General features: G+C 42.4%; 1 protein-coding gene across 2 annotated transcripts in view; it reads right to left on the bottom strand.

Moving 5' to 3' along the window:
- LOC147020275 (spectrin beta chain, non-erythrocytic 1-like) overlaps nucleotides 1-21,523 on the bottom strand; it is a 264,618-nt gene that overhangs the window by 190,741 nt on the left and 52,354 nt on the right. Inside the window, exon 2 of one of the 2 annotated variants that reach the window (XM_085895518.1) lies at nucleotides 18,119-18,303. In XM_085895518.1, the coding sequence (XP_085751644.1) occupies nucleotides 18,119-18,266 (148 nt within the window). In that variant the 5' untranslated portion in view covers nucleotides 18,267-18,303. Of the gene's footprint in view, nucleotides 1-2,166; nucleotides 2,374-18,118; nucleotides 18,304-21,523 lie in introns of those variants that run through there. The other variant, XM_085895519.1, reaches the window with a different exon arrangement.

Here is a 21,523-nt window from a genome sequence, read left to right as displayed (position 1 = left end):
GATTGCATTGATTGTTTCGTGGTGTTTGTAAATAAATGTACTTGTTCAGTTGTTAACTATTTCCGACCTGCTTGCTTCTTCCTTTCCTCCATTGGTCTGGCAAGGTGTGTAAGCATAGATAGACGAGACGTTATACCCCACCAATCACTCATACCATGAGCCAGCATGGCACACTTCGCTCGGCCGTATGTAATAATAGATGCTCGAGTGTGTGCTGAGGGTGTGAACCCGAATTGCCACCACCAAACCACCGGGAAGGTAATGCATTTGCAAAGGAGCGAGGAGGTTTGGCCAACACAATCGGCATCTGTAGTTGCTTAACAACCTGCCTGGCCATGGACCTATCTTTGGCATAATGGCCTGCAGGGCCAGAGGTCAGGGAGAATCTGAGAAGTCCCTTTCTAGTGAACCCTGAACTCCAGTTCCATAACAATAGCATGATATCTCAAAGCATTGCGGATGAGTTATGACAAAACTTGGTGAATGAGTTGGTTAGGTGACAAAAACAAGCCAGTTACATTTTGGTTCAGGTCCAGATCCAAATTCGGCCTATCAATGGGTTACAAAACATAAACTCTTCAGCCTGGTGGAGGTACACGCTCCACCAAGTGTGGTTTTACTTATTATTATTATTATTGTTGTGTTATTTTTTCAGTGAAATATGGAGTAGCAGACATCAGCAGTAACAGATACCTGATGACTATTCAAACAGGAGGTGAAAAGAAACATCAGAAGTTTAATTATGAACAGCAGGGAGTCAAAGGTTTTTCCCTGTAAACTTTTTCCCCTTTTTCCCCTGTAAAATAAACCTTTTTAAATGTTTGAGACTCAAAAACATGACACATTTCAATAGCATCAGGAAATTCCCACCAATGGGAAAAATTTTCGACTGACTGAAAACTAACAACCATAACATTTCACTGGTATACAGGACCATTCCTTTTTGGTTGGGTTGGGAATTACAGCCTCTCCCCTCGAAATACTAATTAAAGAAAACGTCATGACAGGATTGTGCAGAGGTCGTGCAGTTACCTTTGAGCTGTCATCTGGGTTCAAAGGTGGGCCCAACTATAAACTATCACATCAGTGTTTTGCAGGCAGTGTGTTGCATCACAAAGGATGCTGTCCCTCCTTTGGAAGTTCAGCTGAGGACCCATCTGCTAGCATTAATTGATGGCGGACGTTAAAGATCCCACGGTGTCTTAAGACAAAGAGTTAGTGAGGCATCATCAGCACCTTGGTCTTATCTGAAATTCCTGCCCTCACCTACAAGGGGCACGGCAACGGCAATATAGTCGCATCCCCCATATCTGATGCTACTCATGGGCCTAACTCTTAATTGACGGTTAGCCCAACATACACACGTTACAAATGATAAATTAAAGAAAACGTATATCCGATATTTCTAAAATGGTCTCAACATTTATTTTGGAGTAAACTAACATCTATGCCATTTCACTCGTTTTTCCAGCTGCCTCTGTACATTACAAATTACTTTTGAAAGATAACGTTTGCAACACGATGTGTGAACAATATCTTGTGGTGATACCATGATACATTTGTCATTGGTCAAATATTCTTCTGACGATTCTGCAGTATATCCTCCCAGTGCACTGTGAAATCGATTTCTGGTCTCATTTCTGTTGTGAAGATTGATCAAACTGTTGCAAACTTCATTCGCAAATGCAATGCATTTTTCAGCAGTTTTCTTGTCAAAATGACTCATCTAGAAATCGGTCTCTCATTTTTATCAGGGGTGTTTGTCCTGGTAAGATAAGGGACCGAGTATTTTTTCATCCGTTTTCAAGCAAGCACTTTGCATTCATACATTCCAAATACAATCCTTTGTAACCCTCCACAAAGAAAAGAGGTTGCTTTGGGCACAACACGAATAAGACTGTTAATCAAAAACTTTCAGACTCGAAGTCATCGGTACATTTGTTTGTGAAAGCAAGTTGATGTGCAAGTCCAACGCAACGTGCTGAAAGTCAACAAGTCAAACACAGCAAGTATTTTCAAACTTATATGAAACCAAAGTCAAGATGAAGGAAACTTTCGTATGCTCGATTTTGACACTAGTAAACATAAGTTCAGCTGCATTACCTATTCCATTTGGCCATCACATCTTATACTCATTATAAAGCATTACGACACTCGATCACATACCTTGCAGCCTTCGAACGCGCACATCAAGCAACGGAGGCACGTACTTTACATGGTAAAGCTCTGGTTTGAAGGACTGCATCAAAATTTTAGTATGTGCCATTTTCCTTGATGACAACTATGCAAGAAAGAAGTGTAGCATATCAGCAATGACAAATAACAATGTGCTAAATTAGTGTCTGAGCTGCAGTGAGTGAGCCACACCAAAAACACTTCCCTGTTTCGAAATTTTTTGTGGTTCCATTGCAATGACAGTTACAAGGAAAGGGTGTGTATGGTGGGGTGTTGGGGGAGGTGGGGGGGAGTGGATATTGAGCAAATAGCAGTAGCAGATAGAGGTCATTTACTGAACTGACAGGCTTTCACTCAAAGATAATGAGCAGACAAATATTCCCATGAGAAACTGAGCTGCGATAACATAGACCAAATCATATTAATTGACATCTGAAGATAAAAGTGTTTTATATTTTGTGGCTGTTCAGTGCTACATCACTGATGAACAAGCATTGATGCGAATACAATTCTAATTTTCAAGGATACAGAAGAGTGTAACCACCAAAGACTGAACACAATAAGCCTGCTGTTGGCTTAGTGGTTAGGGTGGCTGGCTTGGGATATTATGGTCCTGAGTTTGAGCCGTGTTTCCACTGAATTAACACCAGGTGGGGTTGACTCAACCTGTCATCCTTCTGAAGTTGGTGAAATGAGCACCAGTGTACTGGTCGAGGGGCATGGCATCAGTGGCACAGCTGTGTGTCCAAGGAATGATAGCTAGCTGGCAGTCAAGCTGGCAGAAAGAAGAACTGAACACAATTTTACTGATGACAAAAAGGTATGTAAGGGTTCATTATTAGATTAATCGACTTTTCAGCCAACATGTACATAAGTGCTTTCTTTCTGTGAAATTGCTTGCGATATATGCTTCCCTCTTTGAAGTTGTAGACATCACTTCGATCCAATTCTGGCTTTAGTAGCTGCCACATTCGACAAAGTCATGGAACCCTGTTCGTTTTGTTTATCTTATGGTATTCGTACAAGGTCATGGAAAACCAAGACGAGTGGTGTTCATTTGATAAAATTCTCCAATGAAGGATTGAATTTTGAGACAAAATTATCTCAATGCTAAACCTCCAGAAAAGTCCCATTCTGCAATTATAAAGTAGGTACAGATGTCAGCTCATCGGTTTTTATAAATCGTTATTTTCTTTTTCATGGGTGAAATAAACAAACAAAGCCGCTGAAACCACAAAGAAGCACTGGAAAGCTTGTCATCTTGCATCATCTTATTTCCACTAACCGTCAAAGTTGAGCAACTCTCTCAACAGCCCTGTGTTTGATGAAGAGTGTGCAGCACACATCAAAAGAATGCTTTCATCTCAAGAAAACAAGCTGTGACCATTCACTTTTCTCCATGATTTCATGATGCTCAAATATCCTACCTTGTACAATCTCACACGTCAAAAGTGTTGTTTCATTGTTTAAAAAAGTGAAAATCAGAATAAAAAAAAGAACTTTAAATGCCAACAGATATATTCAGTGTCCAAAATCCAAGGGCTACGAGTCATTCATTCATCAAAGTTCTCCGTACACTCCGTACACTAAGACAATGCTGTACTTTTCACAACAATAAATAAATTGATTTAGATCGTTCAGCCTACATTTGTGATTTTGCTTCATTCATTTTGTGGGCAGCCTGTGGCTGCTGTTTGCATTATTTCTGGGAGCACGACTGTGCTGATGATGCGGTTCCCCATGTAGGTTAGAGCAGGAAGTTAGTCAGGGTGCCAGTGATAGCTTGCCTACTCTTCGCGAAGAACACAGTAGGATCTTTAACATCCTCCAACTAAAGCCAGCAGATGGGACGTTTTAAGTCCATCCGTGGGATGGCACACACATTGATGAATCACCCTGCCTGTGAAGCTCTGGGATGACAGTTTATCGCTGGGCCAAAGATTCAAACCCAGGCTAGACGACGAGTGTTCATACCTCTAGGCCATCTTGCCAGCCCCGTGACAACACTGATAAGTGGGACAACAATTGTAAGCAGATAAAAATTTTCATATATTTGTGGAAATCAAAATTAAATAAAGGTGCACTGCATTATATAATTATATTCCTCCTTAGATCTTTCTGAGATTATGACAACCTCACTTCTGTTTGAGGCAACTGCATTTCTTTCCAAACTTTAATCTCGCCAGAAACGTCATCATTATCACATCAATCCTAACTTCCCGAAACAAACCAACCACCAAGTTCGTATTCCCCCTGAAAATGCAGCAAAACATGTGGAGGTGCTGGGATCTTCACGTGATTATGAATGCATATTGTGTTTCTCAGATTCAGCAAATTTCTACTCGGTGTCGAACAAACTGAAGTGTGTTTATTTAAATGGAATATTAATTTGCAGAATGAGGCATTGACAGATGATGTGACTAAAAATTAGTCATGAGGACCTAAACTCAGTCAAAAACAAAATTATGTTTTTGTTTTGAGACACGAGTTGAAATATATTCCGAAAAACTCAATGTTCTAGTTTCAGCACTCACTCTGAAGCAAATATCCTTCATACTCGATTGCTGTCATCTACCTACTCTCGACTCTCAAGCACAACGTGAAAAATTGTTGTGAAATGTGAAACTATTTTATTCCAAAAAGAGTGTCAAACAAAAGGTGAAATAAAAATGGACAAAATAAAGAAATATTGAAAATCAAAATATATGTTGCAACACATAACACATAATCTATCGAAGGCAAAACGCTTGTGTATGCACATGCACACACACACAAACACACACACACGACAGTTGGAAGCTGTCCAGGGCTTAGTGACGATCTTGAAAATAGCCTCGGAACAAAACACCGAGAACAACACAACTTCAGAATAAATCACGATCCTTCAACGAAATTGAGGTGGATACTTCCAGTCCTGAGAGGACTCTGTTCCACATTCTGACCCAGGTCAAAAAACCAGTAAAGACCAGTAGCTTACTGGTCAACTGGTACCAGTTGAAAACCAGTAGCCAACTGGTACCAGTAAAGCCAGTTGGTTTCTTACTGGTTTTAATATGGAAATTGGAATAGAGTGATATATTACCAGTTGAAATACATGTATTTAACTAACTGGTATCAACTGGGACCAGTACATTGTAACTGGTATCAACTGGGAGACCAGTACATTGCAACTGGTATCAACTGGGACCAGTACATTGCAACTGGTATCAACTGGAACCAGTAAGACTTTAACTGGTACAAATATGAGCTACTGGTTTTTTCAACTGGGAAATTGGAATTCTGACTGAATTTAACTGGTACCAGTTGAAACCAATAGAGACCAGTTAAAGACCAATTAGAACCAATAGAGACCAGTTGAAAATGTGTACTGGTTTTAACTGGTTTTTCGACCTGGGGAAACACGAATTATGGAGATAACAATCAACGACACACACACATATGTACATACACACACACACACACACACACAACAAATTAAAATGTTGTTGGAAGAAGCACTTTTACAAGTGAGAGAGTTGTAAATTGAAAAGGAAAATACAATGTGCTATACATCATTTGTCCCACGAAGTGTATATTTATGAAAGGAAATTCACCAGAAATAACATCCTCAAGGTAAATAAAAACAATTGAATTTATACTGTGAAGCTAAACTACTTACCAAAAGCAATTATATATTTTATTTCATTTCTTTATTCATTTTGTATACATCGTCAAGGCTCATGGAAGAGCAAGAACACAGAAGAGATCAGGACACAACATAACAAAAGGAACTTCCAGTTCTGGGTTTGGAGCATCCACAGGTCTCCATCAGGGCTCTCTGCTGACGATCTCAAAGTTAAGTTTCAGGTCGTTATCTGTCCCGTTTTAACTGTTTATTTTCTCACTTACATGTTACTGTGTGTTCCTAGTTCGTTTTTGTTTCAGAAATCGTGCTATTTTGTAAGATTTGGACGACCATGTCTTACCGGGTGCTTGAGGCCTATCCTTGAAGCTTGAGGCCAACCGGTTCCCCTCGGTGTACAATCGTGTTTTGTTTTTTCTCCACATTACCTTCAATTTCTATCTTCCCCACTTTCTTCCCCACTAACATCCCCCATCCCTCCCAACTAATCACTCTATTTCTTATCTTAAATAATAATAAATAAAACAAGCCGGTAGGCGACATGGCTGCTCGCTCCAGATGGAAAGCTGGCCGATGAGACTAGCCGATATTCATGTACATGCTATCAATCAATTTAGCACAATAAATATGATTATCACAACCCTCTTAGTTTGCGCCCAGAAACCCGCCTTGTGAAATTTCAGGCATGTTTCCAAAGAGACTCTATCAAATGGCAGCCCTGGTAATTCCATTTATCTATTCGCTAAATATTTTATTTTTTTATATGATGCTGTAAGACATTCTCCTTGGGCACAAAAAAAACAGGTCCCTCAGAGGTCCAGTTTCGGGGGTATTGATTTTTTTGTGCAGTCCACAATGTGTACGATGTACGATAAAGTATTTTAGCTGTTGCTAAGTAACGGAGGTGTGCATAGCAACCATTCATTTTTGTATACATGCTTGCCACATTGTACACATTTCACCCAAGTCTCATCAAAATCAGACTCTTTCTCTTAGAGATATTCGCAATTAACCGTTTCTGAAATGTTTGACATGTACTCGCCCAAAACCTATCTCCTCCTACAAATATTTTTTGTGAGGGCTGCAAATTGGCATGAAGGGAGCGAGACAGATTGTGCACAGAACTCTAAGGTTCGATTTTTCGATTTTTTTATTATTATTTTCGATTTTTTGACCACTTTAAAGGGCCGTTTCTATGCCGTTGCTAGGGCCTTGGGTCCCATATTCGAAAGCACACGTTTCCCAGAAATATTGGTCCTACCTACCAAATTTCATTGGAATCGGTTGAGTGGTTTAGCCCCCAGGCTTGACCAAAGTTTTGCGGACAGACAGACAGATGGAAATGTCCAGAACAAGGGTGCTCTAAGAGCAGCCAAAAACAAATTAAAAAAACGCTATCTTCCTCCTTCTTCAGTCACGACTCTCGATTCTTCTTCTTCTTCTTCTTCTTCTTCTTCTTCTTCTTCTTCTTCTTCTTCTTCTTCTTCATCTCCTCTTCTTCTTCTCTTCTTCTTCTGCCTCAATTTTTTTCAACAACACTTCCATCACCTAATCAGTTGAAAACTCTCTGAAACAATAATAACAATAAAAACGAGCTCTTATAATGCTTCATCTTCCTTTCACACGTGTGGTACTCTTTACTGTATCATAATGCACTACTCTTCTGCTATTGAAACAGACTGCTCTCAATTTGACCTCTCCTTCATACCTTGCCTAAAAAATCCAACTGTTAGAGCGTTTCTTCTCTCCATTCTCTGAATTTGCCTTTACTGCATCCATCAAAAATTGTGTTTAATCGCATCTCTGAACTAAAACTTTTTAAAAACCCAGTTTGCTATGAATGTTCGCTTTCCATCAACCATTCTTTTTTTTCCAACTTCAGTGCCAACTTGCCCATCTCACCCCTCACACTCAAAGCAACCATCCCACTCTTTTCCCTCCAAGCCTCCCTCTCACCTCTCTCAAAAACTCCCCCCTCACCTTTCTCCCACCATTCATCCCCCTCACTCATCCTCAAAGTTGCCCCCCCCCTCTCATCCACAAAACTGCCTCCTTCCACTGCCCTCTCACCTCCATCTCTTCACTCCCCTCCTCAAATCCTCAACTGCCTTCTTCCCCTCTCTTGTCCCCCCTCTCCCCCATCACCACAGAGCCTTTTCTCCTCCTCATCCGGCCCCATCCCCTAGCTATTCTGCAATTCCCCACACTCTTTCAACAACCCTCCTTACCTCCCCCTCATCCCTTGTCCTACCCTCCCCTCCCCCCCACCCCTGCACCCAAAGTCTCCTCCCCTCCCTCTTCATTAAAAGTGTGGACCTCAAATATCCGGGGCCTTCGCTCAAACCTTTCAGATATTTCCATACAGGTTGCCACTGACAAACTAGACATAATCTGCCTAACAGAAACTTCCCTCCCCCATGACATGTCTGACTCCCAAGTATCTCTCCCTGGTTACTCCCTCCTCCAGTATAACAGACCTGAGCCTCGTCCTGGTGGAGGAGTTGCTCTCTTCATCAAAGACTCTATTCCTCACTCTCCATGCACTGCACTCACTCCCCCACAACCCCAGGAATACCTCTGGCTATGGCTTCCCTCCACTCCCACCTCATGTTAATATGTGTACTGTACCGTCCACCGAACAGTGATGACTCCATCTACACCTCACTATCCGAAAACATGGACCAACTTCTATCTTCTCATCCAAACTCTCTCTTCCTCATATGTGGCGACTTCAATTGTCATCATGCCAGTTGGCTCGGTGTGGGTACCTCTCTCACCTGTCATGGCACCTCAGCAAAAGCTTTTTGTGACTCATTGGGACTGACTCAATCGGTCAACTTCCCGACCCGGATCTCAATCAATGGTACTCCATCTCTTCTGGATCTGATTTTGACAAATTTCCCTGACAATATCTGCTGCTCTCCCTCTGCTCCAATCGGTTCTTCTGACCACATCGTTGTCAAAGTGGACATCACTCTGGCTATTATCAGAGAACCACCTCACCGCCGTCGAGTCTGGCATTTCACTCAAGCCGACTGGCAGGGTCTCCAAGCAGCCATCAAACTTATAAACTGGTCTCCTATCACTACTTTCTCCAACATCAACACATCCTGGGAATTATTTCAAAGAAACTTGCTCTGCCTCATGCACAGATTTATCCGCTCTCATCTTCAGTTGTCCTACCCTTCCTCCCGCCCTTGGTTCACTGAAGCTTGTGGTGAGGCAGTTGTCCTGAAACAAACTGCCTTTGCCTCATGGAAAGCAAACCCAACTGAGGGCAATCTCAGTTCCTTCCATAAAGCTCGGAACAAGTGTGTATCTACCCTCAGGAGGGCCAGAAAACAACATCTTTCTCATCTCAAGTCTGAACTCTCAAACCTGTCTCGCTCCTCAAAATCCTGGTGGCGTCTAATCAAATCTGTTTCTGGTGTATGTTCCCCCTCCATCCCTCCCTTACCTCAAATGGCCGCACTGCTGATATCGCACATGAAAAAGCTGAATGCCTAAACTCGGTGTTTGCAGCTAAATCTTTTGTCCAAAACCCATCACTTTCTCTACCCACCTTACCCAGTCGCACCCAACTGTCCCTGGACTCTGTGTCCTTTTCTCCTGACAAGGTGGAGAGCTTGCTGTCAAACCTCGACCCAGATTCTGCAACCGGTCCAGACGGCATCAGCCCATGTGTCCTCAAAGCCTGTTATTCTGCTCTTGCTCACCCTCTCTGTTCTATTCACCCTCTCATTTGCTCAAGGTCATCTGCCATCTGCTTGGAAATCAGCAAACATCACTGCCCTGCACAAAAAAGGTGCAAAAACAGATCCCTGCAACTACAGACCAATCAGCCTTCTCCCAATCATCAGCAAGGTTATGGAATCCATCATCGCTTCAGACATTAAATCCTTCCTCTTCTCCAATGGCTTGATTTCTGATCATCAATTTGGTTTCAGACCAGGTCACTCTACCCTGGATATGCTGCTTCTGCTCTCCCAACAATGGATGGAAGTCCTCAATGCCAGACAGGAAATCCGAGCCGTATCCCTGGACATTTCACGTGCTTTTGACACAGTCTGGCACCCTGCCCTGCTCACCAAACTCTCTTCCTATGGTATCCAACGCCATCTCCACTCATGGCTTGCAGACTTCCTCTCCTGTCGCAGTCACCGTGTGGCCCTAAATGCAGTTCTTTCATCCCCTCTTCCTGTCCAGGCTAGAGTTCCTCAAGTTAGCGTTCTGGGCCCTGTTCTTTTTCTGGTTTTCATCAATGATCTCTCCGACTCTCTGGAAAATCCTCTATATCCCTTTGCTGATGACTCCACCCTCTGCCGTACCATCTGTAATCCCTCAAACCAGCAAGCAGCAGCTTCTTCGCTCTGAAGATCTGGATAAAATCACAAACTGGTCCAACACGTTGAACATGTCTTTCAATCCGGACAAATCTCACACTCTCACTATGTCTCTTCGAAAGGACCATTTAGAAAAAACCCCCATCCACTTTCTCAACAATCCTCTGGAAGAAGTCCTTTCTTTCAAGCTTCTGGGTCTCACTATCTGCCATGACCTTTCCTGGGAAAGCCACATTTCAAACCTCACCTCCAAAGCCAGTTGCCGACTGGGAATCCTCCATCGTGCAAAGTCCTTCCTCGGCCCACCTGAGCTCCTGACCACTTGCAAAGCTTTTGTCCACAGCCTGATGGAGTACTGCTCTCCCCTCTGGGCTGGTGCTCCTGCCTCCCACCTTTCTCGGCTTCACGCTGTAGAAACCAATGCATTTCGGATCATTGGCATCTCCCGCAATGAGGCTGAGTCTTTGGGCCTCTCACTCAATCACCGCAGGTTGGTCGGTGGTCTTTCTGTCTTCTACCGTCTCCTCTCCAGCCTCACCCCCCCCCCCCTGCTCTCTCTGCAATTTGTCCCCACCACATTTCCACATGGCGCTCAAGGTCCACCAACAACCTCCTTCTGGTAAAACTACCAAAATCACGAATCACTGCTCATCTTCACTCTTTCATTCCTCTTTTTTCCCGCCTTTGGAATAAACTCCCTCACTCTTCATTCCCACTCTTCCCTCCAGGCCTTCAAAACAGCTGTTCACCACCACCTCTTATCATCATCCCCCATCCAAATCCTCGATCTTTTCTACCCCCGATTATCCACCCAAGCCCACCTCCTTAAAATTCCCTGCTTTGCTTCCTGAAAGTCACTGTAATGTCCATCTTCTATTCCCCATGTTCCCCGTCCCATCCCTCTCCCTCCCACAGATCTCCTAATGTCTCTGTTCCCCACTGTTTTGTCCTTCTCACTCCCTCCCCTCTTGTTTCATGCCCCCATTGATGTGCATTGTGTGTTAGCTCTCACACGAGCCTCGACAAGGTACACAAAAAAAAAACCAGCAGGAGAAGGAGAAAACACCAACAGCAGCACGGAGGTAGAAAATAGATGGAGACAGGCAAACAAGGGATGCAAGTAATGATGACAGGTAGGAGAGAACACAAGGGATGGACAAATTAGATACAAAAAGCAAAATTTTAGGAGTTGTGGTGGGTGGTTTAGCAGATGTAGGAAAGATCGTGGTTTTGAATGGGTGATGATTTTAGATGGTGGGGAACAGCTGTCTTGCAGACCTGGAGGGAAGAATGCGATTGAAAAGAGTGTGGAAGGTGATTCCACAGGTGGGAAAAAAAGAGGAATGAATGAGTGGAGATGAGCAGTGGTTCTGGATTCAGGCAGTTTCACTAGGAGGGAGATGCTGGTGAACCGTGTGCATTCTGCTAATACCTGGGGGGGGGGGGGCAATAATGCATGGAGATGGCATAGGGTGCAAGACCAGAAAGGAGGAGGAAGACAGAAAGACCACCGACCTATCGGCAATGTTGAAATGATTGGCCCATAAACTCATCTTCGTCGCGAAAGATTCCAATGATTTTGAAAGCCTTGGTTTCCAGGGTGTCAAGCAGAAGAAGATGTGATGGAGGGGAGCAGGCCCAGAGAGGAGAGCAGTCCATCAAGCTGTAGATGAAAGCTTTGTAGATGGATAGGTGCTCTGGCGTGCAAAGAATGGACTTTGCACGATGGAGGATGACCAGTCTGCATCTGGCTTTGGAGACTAACTTTGAAATGTGGCTTGTCAAAGAGAGATCATGGCTGTGGGTGAGACCCCTGCATTTGATTGCCTGAACCTCTTTAAGAGGGTTGTTGATAAAGTAGATGGGAGGGTTTGCAGTATGGTCCTTTCAGAGAGAAAGAGATAGAGAGAGTGTGTGGAATTTCTCAGGGTTAAAAGACGTATTCCAAATATTTGACGAGTTTGTGATTTTGTCAAGGTCTGAAGAGGGGGACGAGGTTGCTGCCTGTCTGTCTGAAGGATGAGGGATGTCATGGCAGAGGGTGGAGTCATCAGCAAAGATATAAAGAAGATTTTCCAGAGTCAGAGAGATCATTGATGAAGATTGGGAATCGGACTGGGACCAGAACACTGCCTTGGGGCACAACATCCTTGACAGGGAGAGGAGATTAAAGAATTCTGCTGAGAACCAGATGTTGGCTTTGAGAGTGGAGGAAGTCAGAAATCCAAGAGTGGAGTTGGCCTTGGATTCAATAGACAGACAATTTAGCGAGCAAGGCAGGATGCCAGACTGTATTGAAAGCTCAACATATCTACAGTATATATCGACATATCAAAAGCACATACAATCTATATCGAAGGCTGCTTCTTCTCTCCCAACAATGAATGGAAGCTCTCAATGTCATAGATGAGTTAAGGGCCATCTCTCTTGGCATACAGTATCTCAAGCTTCAGATACAGTCTGGCATTCTGAGTTGCTCTCCAAACTGTCTGCTTATGGAATCCAATGCCAACTCCACTCTTGGATGACTGACTTCCTCCACTCTCATAACCAACGTATGGCTCTCATTGGAATCCTCTCCATGTCAAGGATGTTATGCCCCAAGGTAGTGTTCTGGTCCCAGTCCTATTCTTAATTTTCATCAATGATCTCACTGACTCTTTGGAAAATACTCTTTATCTCTTTGCCTATGATTCCACTCTCTGCCGTGACATCCCTCATCCCTCTGACAGACAGGCAGCAACCTCTTCCCTCTCCTCAAACCTTGGCAAAATCACAAACTGGTCAAATACTTGGAATATGTCTTTTAACCCTGAGAAATCCCATACACTCACTCTCTCTCGCCAAAAGGATCGCACCGCAAACCCTCCCATCTACTTTCTCAACAACCCTCTCGTAGAGTTTCATTCACATCATACAAACTATTGGGTCTCACTCTCAGCCATGATCTCTCTTGCAGAAGTCACATTTCAAAATTGGACTCCAAAGCCAGATGCCGACTGGGCATCCTCCATCATGCAAAGTCATTCCTTGACACACCTGAGCTCCTATCCACCAACAAGGCTTTCATCCTTCCTCAATGGAATACTGCACTCCCTTCTGGGTTGGCTCCCCTGCCTCACATGTTCCACAGCTTGATGCAATAGAAATAAAATCCATCAATATCTTTAGCATCTCTTGTGATGAAGCTGAGTCTATGGGCCTATCACCTCGCCATTGCTGACAGGTCGGTGATCTCTCTGTCTTCTTCCGCCTCATTTCTGGACGAGCACCCTCTGCCCTCTCCGTGCTTTGTCCCACCCCCTCCCCCCCCCTCAGGTATCTGCAGGATGCATGCGGTTCACAAGAAACCCTCCTCTAGTGAAACTGCCTAAATCCAGAACCACTGCCTCCCTCCACTCAGTTTTTTCCTCGTTTTTCCCGCCTGTGGATCCACCTTCCATACTCTCTGCAATCTCATTCTTCCCTCCAGGTCTTCAAGGCAGCTGTTCACCACCATCTCAAGTCATGATATTTTCTACACCCAATAAACCACCCCCACCATCCCCCACCCCTCCAAAAATTTTGCTTATGTATCTATATTGTCGACCGTTTGCATTCTCCCTTACCCCTCGCTGTTACATGCATCCCTTGTTTGTCCATCTCCATTTACCTTCTCCTTCCACCCTGCTGTTGGTGTTTCCCCTTTCTCCTGCTGTTCCCTTTGTTGCCTTGTGTCCTAATTTGTTCTGTGTCATAGCTCTTCCATGAGCCAAAAGCAAGTATTGAAATAAAAGAAGAAAAAAAAAAGGTTTTTTGGAATGTGAATTTGAAAATTTTGCCTAATTGGAAATGAGCTATCATATGTATTCAGGTGGAGCTGCCAAATCCAAAATGCATCCGAATGAAAACAAACTGAGTCAGGTGTATGCTTTTGTACACAAAATACTGATCTGCTATATCAATTCATTCACACCATGCTGTTGTGTTGGTTGTTGCATAAGTTATAACTATTACCATGACAAATATTTTTGTCTTTGACTTTTTAAGAAGGAACTGTGGGCCAATGAAACCGACATGCCTCACTCTCATCCTAGGAAAACAGTGTGTGTGTGTGTGTGTGTGTGTGTGTGTGTGTGTGTGTGTGTGTGTGTGTGTGTGTGTGTGTGTGTGTGTGTGTGTGTGTGTGTGTGTGTGTGTGTGTGTGGGTGTGTGTGTGTGTGTGTGTGTGTGTGTGTGTGCGTGTGTGTGTGTGTGTGTGTGTGTGTGTGTGTGTGTGTGTGTGTGTGTGTAAACAGACCAAGTACACCAGCCAAATAAATCATCTTTTTTAAGAATAATCCAAAACTCTGTTACAGCTCACTTGAAACATTGGCTGATCACATATATCTAAGCTGGCTTTCAATGCAGGGTGGTGTCTTGAAAATCTTTTGTGAGCTAAGTCATTCTTTGGCTGCTCTTAGCTCCTAAAAGTGTACAAGGCTTTCATTCTCAGCACCACAGATTACAACAATCAGGGTAATGAGACCATTAAATCTCAGCTTGCACCCTGGAGGCAATAGAATTGACATCACTGAGTGTAATTGGTGTCATTCAACAAGATGCTCAGTTGCAGGGCCTAACTATTTCACACCACAGACAAATTGGTGCCTTCACAGTTTTCAATCACCTCATATCTCACCCTCCTTAATTTACTGGAAAACTACGTAAGTTATTTATGATTCTGATGTACCATACTCTGTTACCAGAGTGTCGGTGCTGCCAAAGCAATTTATTAGCAAGGGTTATATTGTGTGGTTTTTCCAGTGCCTTCCCAGCAGCAGTTAGGGCAATAATTTGGAATTTGTTCAGGGTACCGACGATATCTTGCCGACTCCGCATGAAGGATACAGACTCCCCATGATGACAGATTGATAGAGCCACGGGGGCCTCTCTGAACCACTATTGTATTTTGTATGGGGCCCCCAAATGACTAACGCTGCCCCTGACTGCCATATGACAGTGCTGGTATCACACATTGATTATAAACTTTCTTTTTCAGACACAAGAGCAGATTGCTTTTCATGACGTTTTTAATTTTCCAAATGCTGCTCATCCTGCTGTTGTACATCTCGTTACTTCTTCAAGGTGATATGTTTCCATTTGTATGATTTGGCCGAAGTGAATGGAAATTACGGGTTTCTTCAATTTCACGATGATGAATTTGAATATCTTCCATTTTTGCATATGAACATTAATGTTCATTAATGTTGAACAGCTGAACATTAATGTTGTTTTCGTCATATTCATTATTAGTCCAATATTTTGACTCAAAATTTAGCTCTTCTGTCAAGATTTTCAGTTCTTCAGCATTGTTTGAAAGACGTTATCTGCGATTCGCTGTCTTTTTCCATCAACATTGTTTCTTCTATTTTCCCAATTTAGCTGTTGGAGTGCTCCTCCGAGGCATGTAGTGAACAAGTTTGGTGAGATTGTGTCTTCTTGTCTGATACCTCTTTTTGATCTTGATTTTACCACAACAATGGTGTTGTTTAAAGGTCGCTGTACCACCATTGTGTACCTCGTTTGCTTAATATATCAGTGTATCTGGATTTTGTTTCATCGTTTTTGAATACAAAGTCAATGGCTGTGAAAGAGCTTGAACACTCAATGGATCAGGATGCAACAGAGCAAAAGGAAGAGCAGAAAGAGGGGAAAAAACCACAACAGCAGGGTTGGCGGACAAAATAGAGGGAGACTTGGACAAATAAGGGATGTGGGAAGGAATGAGGGGTAGGGGAGGATATACGGGGTGGACAAAATTGATTAAGGAGAAAATGCTCAGGAAGGAAAAATTGGAAATTTGGAAGGAGGTGGGCTTGGGGGTGGTGGTGGGAAGATCATGGTTTTAAATGGGAGATGATCTGAAATGGTGGTGAACAGCTGTCTTGAAGACCTGGAGGGAAGAATCAGATTGAAGAGAATGTGATAGTTGGTTCCACAGGTGAGAAAAAGAAGAACGAATGAGTGAAGGTGAACAGTAAGCTCAGATTTTGGAAGTTTCACTGGGAGTTTCTGGTTTCACCTGATTCTTCATTTCTGATTGCCACTGACAAAATGTGCTATTTCATAAGTCTGCTATGTTTTTATCATGATTATATTGATGGTGGATTGGTGGTGGACCATGTTTGCCATGCAGAAACCTGAAGAAGGGGATGGTATGGGGGGGGGGGGCAAAGCACAGAAAAAGCAGAGGGTGCAAGACCAAAAAGGAGGTGGTAGAAGACAGAGAGATTGCAATGATCAAATATACCATCAGAGATGGGGAATCCCCCGCCATTGAATGAAAAAGGTCATACATATTCCAGATAATGAGGGAGGTGAATTGGAAACAAGACACCATTTGGTCATCATCTCAAAAATGTTCTCCAGGGGTGAGGAACGTAGTAACCAAAAATAATTGAAATCAGATAAGCGGTTTTCCATTTATGACAAAAAACATTTTTTTCAAGATGGCCGCCCCAGTCGGCCATCTTGGATCCGGCCATGCCCAAAATCAATCGGGTTCTTCCTTTTCAGGTGGTGCATGTGTGACCCAAATTTCAAATCTATATGGCGAACAGTTTATGAATTATTGCACTCACAGCTATAAATGTTGACGCCCGGACGGACGAACGGACGGACGGACAGCCGGACGGACAGCCGGGTGACCTGGGTGACAACAATATCCCCCTTCCGCCACGCGGCGGGGGATAAAAAGCATGCCATCCATCACAACAGATGATAAGCTGTGGACTCGTCATCCTTCTGACACACCTAAGATCATGTACTAAAACTGATTGCTGTGTGAGCATTAAAGATCCCATGGTGTATTTGGACAAGAGTAGGTGAGTAATCACACCTTGGCCAAATTATAAATTATGGTCAAACCATCCATGATGCTAAGTAATGTGGGTCTCCATCTGGTGGCACTCAAAGCACTAAAAAGTGCCAGTCAAAGCACCCAATAGCACTCAAAGTACTAAAAAGCCAACAACTTTCTCCAATATTGAATTACAAAGCAGATAATGGTACCACTCTTGTGCTTCAATAGATTTTATCGGTCAATCTGACCGAGAAATTATGTATGTACACATGCATGTGTACACGTGCATGCACACACACACACACACACACACACACACACACACACACACACACACACACACACACACCTATAATCCTATTCAGTATGTATGCACACACAAATGTGAATACTTTGAGACCAAGGAGTGCTCTGTTCCACATTCTGAAACCCACATATAGAGATAACCAACGACACACACACCTGAACAATGTCATCCTCCTTCACAACAACCAAGCATCTTTTGCAAATCACAGTGCTTGTGACCTTTTGAAGCATAAAGTTTTGCCTCATCTAACCTATTTACCAGGTTTAAGCTACAGTACTTCCACCTGTTTCTCAACCTGAATATAAACAATTCAGAGAAAACATTTTGCATCAACTGGTGAGGTCCACACAGCTATGTCCATTGAGAAATAAAATTCAACATGTGGTTTTCACAGCTTGCAATTATGGACCCACAAAGAAAGGAAATATCTTCCCACATATAAATTCCTGGGAAATTAATTGAAGTTGTATTTTCTGCTTAATTGGTGCATTATTAACCGAAGGATGTAGAATGAAATATGTGATGGCGATCAGATCCAGTAATTTTCAATGTTTGAGAAACCCCTTGAATTGAATGCATTTTCATTGCGCAGTTTAATTACGCTGGTATTAAAACCTTGAAATATTACAAAACTGACTGTCAAGGAGGAATGAAAGTGCGTTCACTTTTTTCACAAGTGGCTATTGTGGAGGGGATTAAACAAGAGGGCAAAAACGATGAGGGAGATGCCATGTTAGATCAATTCTACAAATGTCTGTGATCCAGCTGCAATCTATGTAGAGTAGATACAGATGAAAACAATGCTCTCTAAATGCTAAGACAAGTCAAAAACGGCATAAAAAACTAACCAGCCAAAGCCTTGATCCGTGAGCGCTCAAAAAGTCGAGCTGAGCTGTTCTCATTGTCCCACTCCTCATCCATGATCTCCCAGCGGTTGTTGGTGTCACCAAACTGCTGCTGCTGTTGCTCCATGCTTTCCACCTGCACAGCTGACATCTTTGGATTTTGTCACTTCCAAAGGAAGCCCTTCCACCTAAAACACATGCAAACAAAGATTATCAGCATTTCATAAGCCACTCCAATGAATGCAAAAACATGAAAACTACATCACAACCTGCTTCTTCATTTCTGATCGCCACTGATAAAAAAGTGTGATTTCATAAGTCTGCTGCGTTTTTGTCAAGATAATGAAAGATCATGCATCCTTTGATAAATCAAAGGCATTGGTGGTGTGTAACAAAGCCTGCAGAGGATAATGATCATATCTTTGAAAAAGGTATGCTTTAACCTTCTTGTCACAGATTCGTGTTTATGAAACAAGCCGGTCAAATTCAAAAGTATTTTTCCATGACTATATGTGATTTTTCTTGATTAATGATTATTTTTCACCAAGTTCAATGTACCCTGATAATTCCATATTATTCAGACAGATGGGGGAAACAGTAAACACAAACAAATAATATCATTTTAAAATTCTGCGATTCCCATCTGAAACCACTTGCTTCAAAACGAAAAGAGTGCTTTCACTCGCCTTTGCCAACCCACCAGATGTGCAATCTTTTGGGGAAGCATGGGTGGAAAAATAGCACAAGTGAGGAGGTGTTGGGGTGAGGATATGGAGAAAAGACGGAGATTCGACAAGTGAAGCCAGAGTTGAAATTTAAGAGCCTGCACACACACACACTCATAGAAAAACATTCTTTCAGCTCTCCACCCAGAATCTGCACATAGCCAATCCAAAGGGAGTAACAAAAGAACAGTAAAAGAGAGCCTACGACATGTGCTGTAAAGCTCACATGACTTTACAAACGGCATGCAGTTCATAATGGTCGGGACAATCCATTCACAACAGGTGATATCCAAGTAAACATGAAGTGGCTAAACACTAGCTCCTCCTAGTGGCTTCCTTAACAATACGGCTGAATCCCTTTCAAAGGGAGTCACTTGGTGGTGGAGTGGGGGAAACGTTGTTGAATTACCCTAACTGATATACATTTCACCTTCCCATGACAGCTAAACAGAAAATTTGACACCCTGTGACGGAATGATGACCTGACCATGGTTGGTTTTCAGCTATGGAAATGCTCATAACTTGTTGTGAGAGTCCCGATGTTCTGTCAAGAGTATGGACCTCCAACACCTTTCGTGGCCAAATTGAAGGCAAAGTGAGAAAAAGTAGAGGCATGTTTGTCTTCTTCGGTCCTTCAAGCCAATATTTTGAAAATGTCAACAAATAATAGAACAACTCAAATTAATATATTGCAGAATATAGTAGAAGAAAACAATCAGATTTTAAGGGTTGATTAAAATTCTCATCTGAACACAAAAGCTCATTAAGCTGGGATCCCAAAAACAAATATTATATACAATACTGTAGTGATTTGATCATTAATTCTCCAAAGTCTATGTATTTGATTGAAAAGTACATTGATCTCTCCTAATGCCATTGTTTTGCAAAATATTTATATGATACCTCCACCAGGAACCAATGTTAAAAGTCAATGTTTAAAAGGTTTTTGCCCAGCCTATGCTCTCCAAATGCAAGAAACAGTATGTCCAGCCTTCAGCCTCTGCTCTCCAACACGAAAAAAATACACAATAAAATAGGTCATCTCCTTAATAGGTAGGCAAACTGTTGCAGAGGCTGTATAACCACCTTCCGAAACCCATTCTTCACCTACCGACATGACCACTTGTCACATCACCTCGCCTTTCAATGTGTGGGCATACATACTGTCAGACTCCAACATTCGTGGAGGATACATTCCTGAAAAATGCTGCGAATGTCGAATCCGCGAATGTCGGGGCATTGTTTCGATGCAAAAAAGGGGATAGGTCCCAGATGGTTCATCATTCATAAGGGAAAACAAAAATCCCGTGAAAAATGCAAATATGCCCGCAAAAACCGCGAACAAGTGAAGCACAGGGCCGCGAATGTTTAAGCGGGTCGGAAAAACCACAAATACACCCATGAAAAACCGTGAATACGTGAAACACAGGGCCGCAAATGCAGAAGCAGGTCACATTTTATGAACTGTGAATACACGGGAGCCGCGAATATATATATATATATATATATATATATATATATATATATATATATATATATATATTAGTGTATGCTTACACATTGTAAACAATAACAAACCGTGCTTCCCAATTGTCTCGGGTCGCTCACCTACATTAATTTTTTTCATTTATTTATTTTAATTTATTTATATTTTCATTTACAGATGCATTCCGAGGGTTCTGTGATTTTTCCCGGTGTATTAGCTTCGATGTCCATCGGCAGGCAAAATTTCAGCATTCTACGTCAACTGGAAGATACCGAACTCTTACATCAGTCAGTCAGTGAGTCAGTGGTTAGAATGAGCTTTAAAATTATACACTAATGGGGCAACCTTGCTGCAAGCAACTACTTTGGCACATCCTACGTGCAGACATATTAAAAACATATCAATACTTTTGCACATCATACAGTATATCAGACATCGACTTAAGATTCACTTGTAATTGCTTCCTTTCTTATGTATAAAGTCCGGTTTCCTTCAACTGTTTTAAAAGCCCATTGTGATTGCATTTTGTACACAGGTAAATAACTCAAGTAAATCAAGAATTAGTGATTAGAATGAACTCTTTATTGAAAAATTTACAGCGATAGTAATTTTTAACGAAAATTCAGCAAAAGTTATGGAAGAGTTATCCTCAAAACCGAAATAATATTTTGGTGATATGCTTTAATTCGTCCGTGAGAATAGATTGTGGAAAATCATGTCATATAATGCATGGAATCGCTCCAAGTTCCTAACTTGAAAACTTTAGCACTTATAAAAGTAATGTATACAGCGATTCGTAGCTCTGATGAACAGGCATTCGATAATATGAATGAGGACAGTGAAAAAAAAAATTATCGTGAAGAAATTGTTGTGGCCTGTTCCAAGTCAAGACATGAGCAGGCCAAAAAACATGGTGGCTTCAGACCCCAGCAAAGTTACCCAGGATACGCCTTAAGACTCCAAAGAGCGAGGTGGCCAAGGATGCGCCTGATAAAGGATTTCATTAAATAATACCATTAATTATCTTCAAAAGGGGTGTTTTAATGAACCCAAACAACAAATTTTCACTCTTGCACTTCCTTGTAGTTTTCTGGGTATGCACGCAAAGTTTCAGGCTGCTAGGTTTCATGGTTTTGGAGTTATGGAGGAGACACACTGACTGACTGACTGACTGACACACACACACACACACACACA

This window comes from Eptatretus burgeri, chromosome 9, assembly GCF_056783735.1.
Source record: "Eptatretus burgeri isolate ZD-2024b chromosome 9, Ebu_testis_v1, whole genome shotgun sequence".
Classification (NCBI taxonomy): domain Eukaryota; kingdom Metazoa; phylum Chordata; class Myxini; order Myxiniformes; family Myxinidae; genus Eptatretus; species Eptatretus burgeri.
Note: the sequence above shows the minus strand (reverse complement) of the source record. Positions and strands in the feature narration are given on the sequence as shown.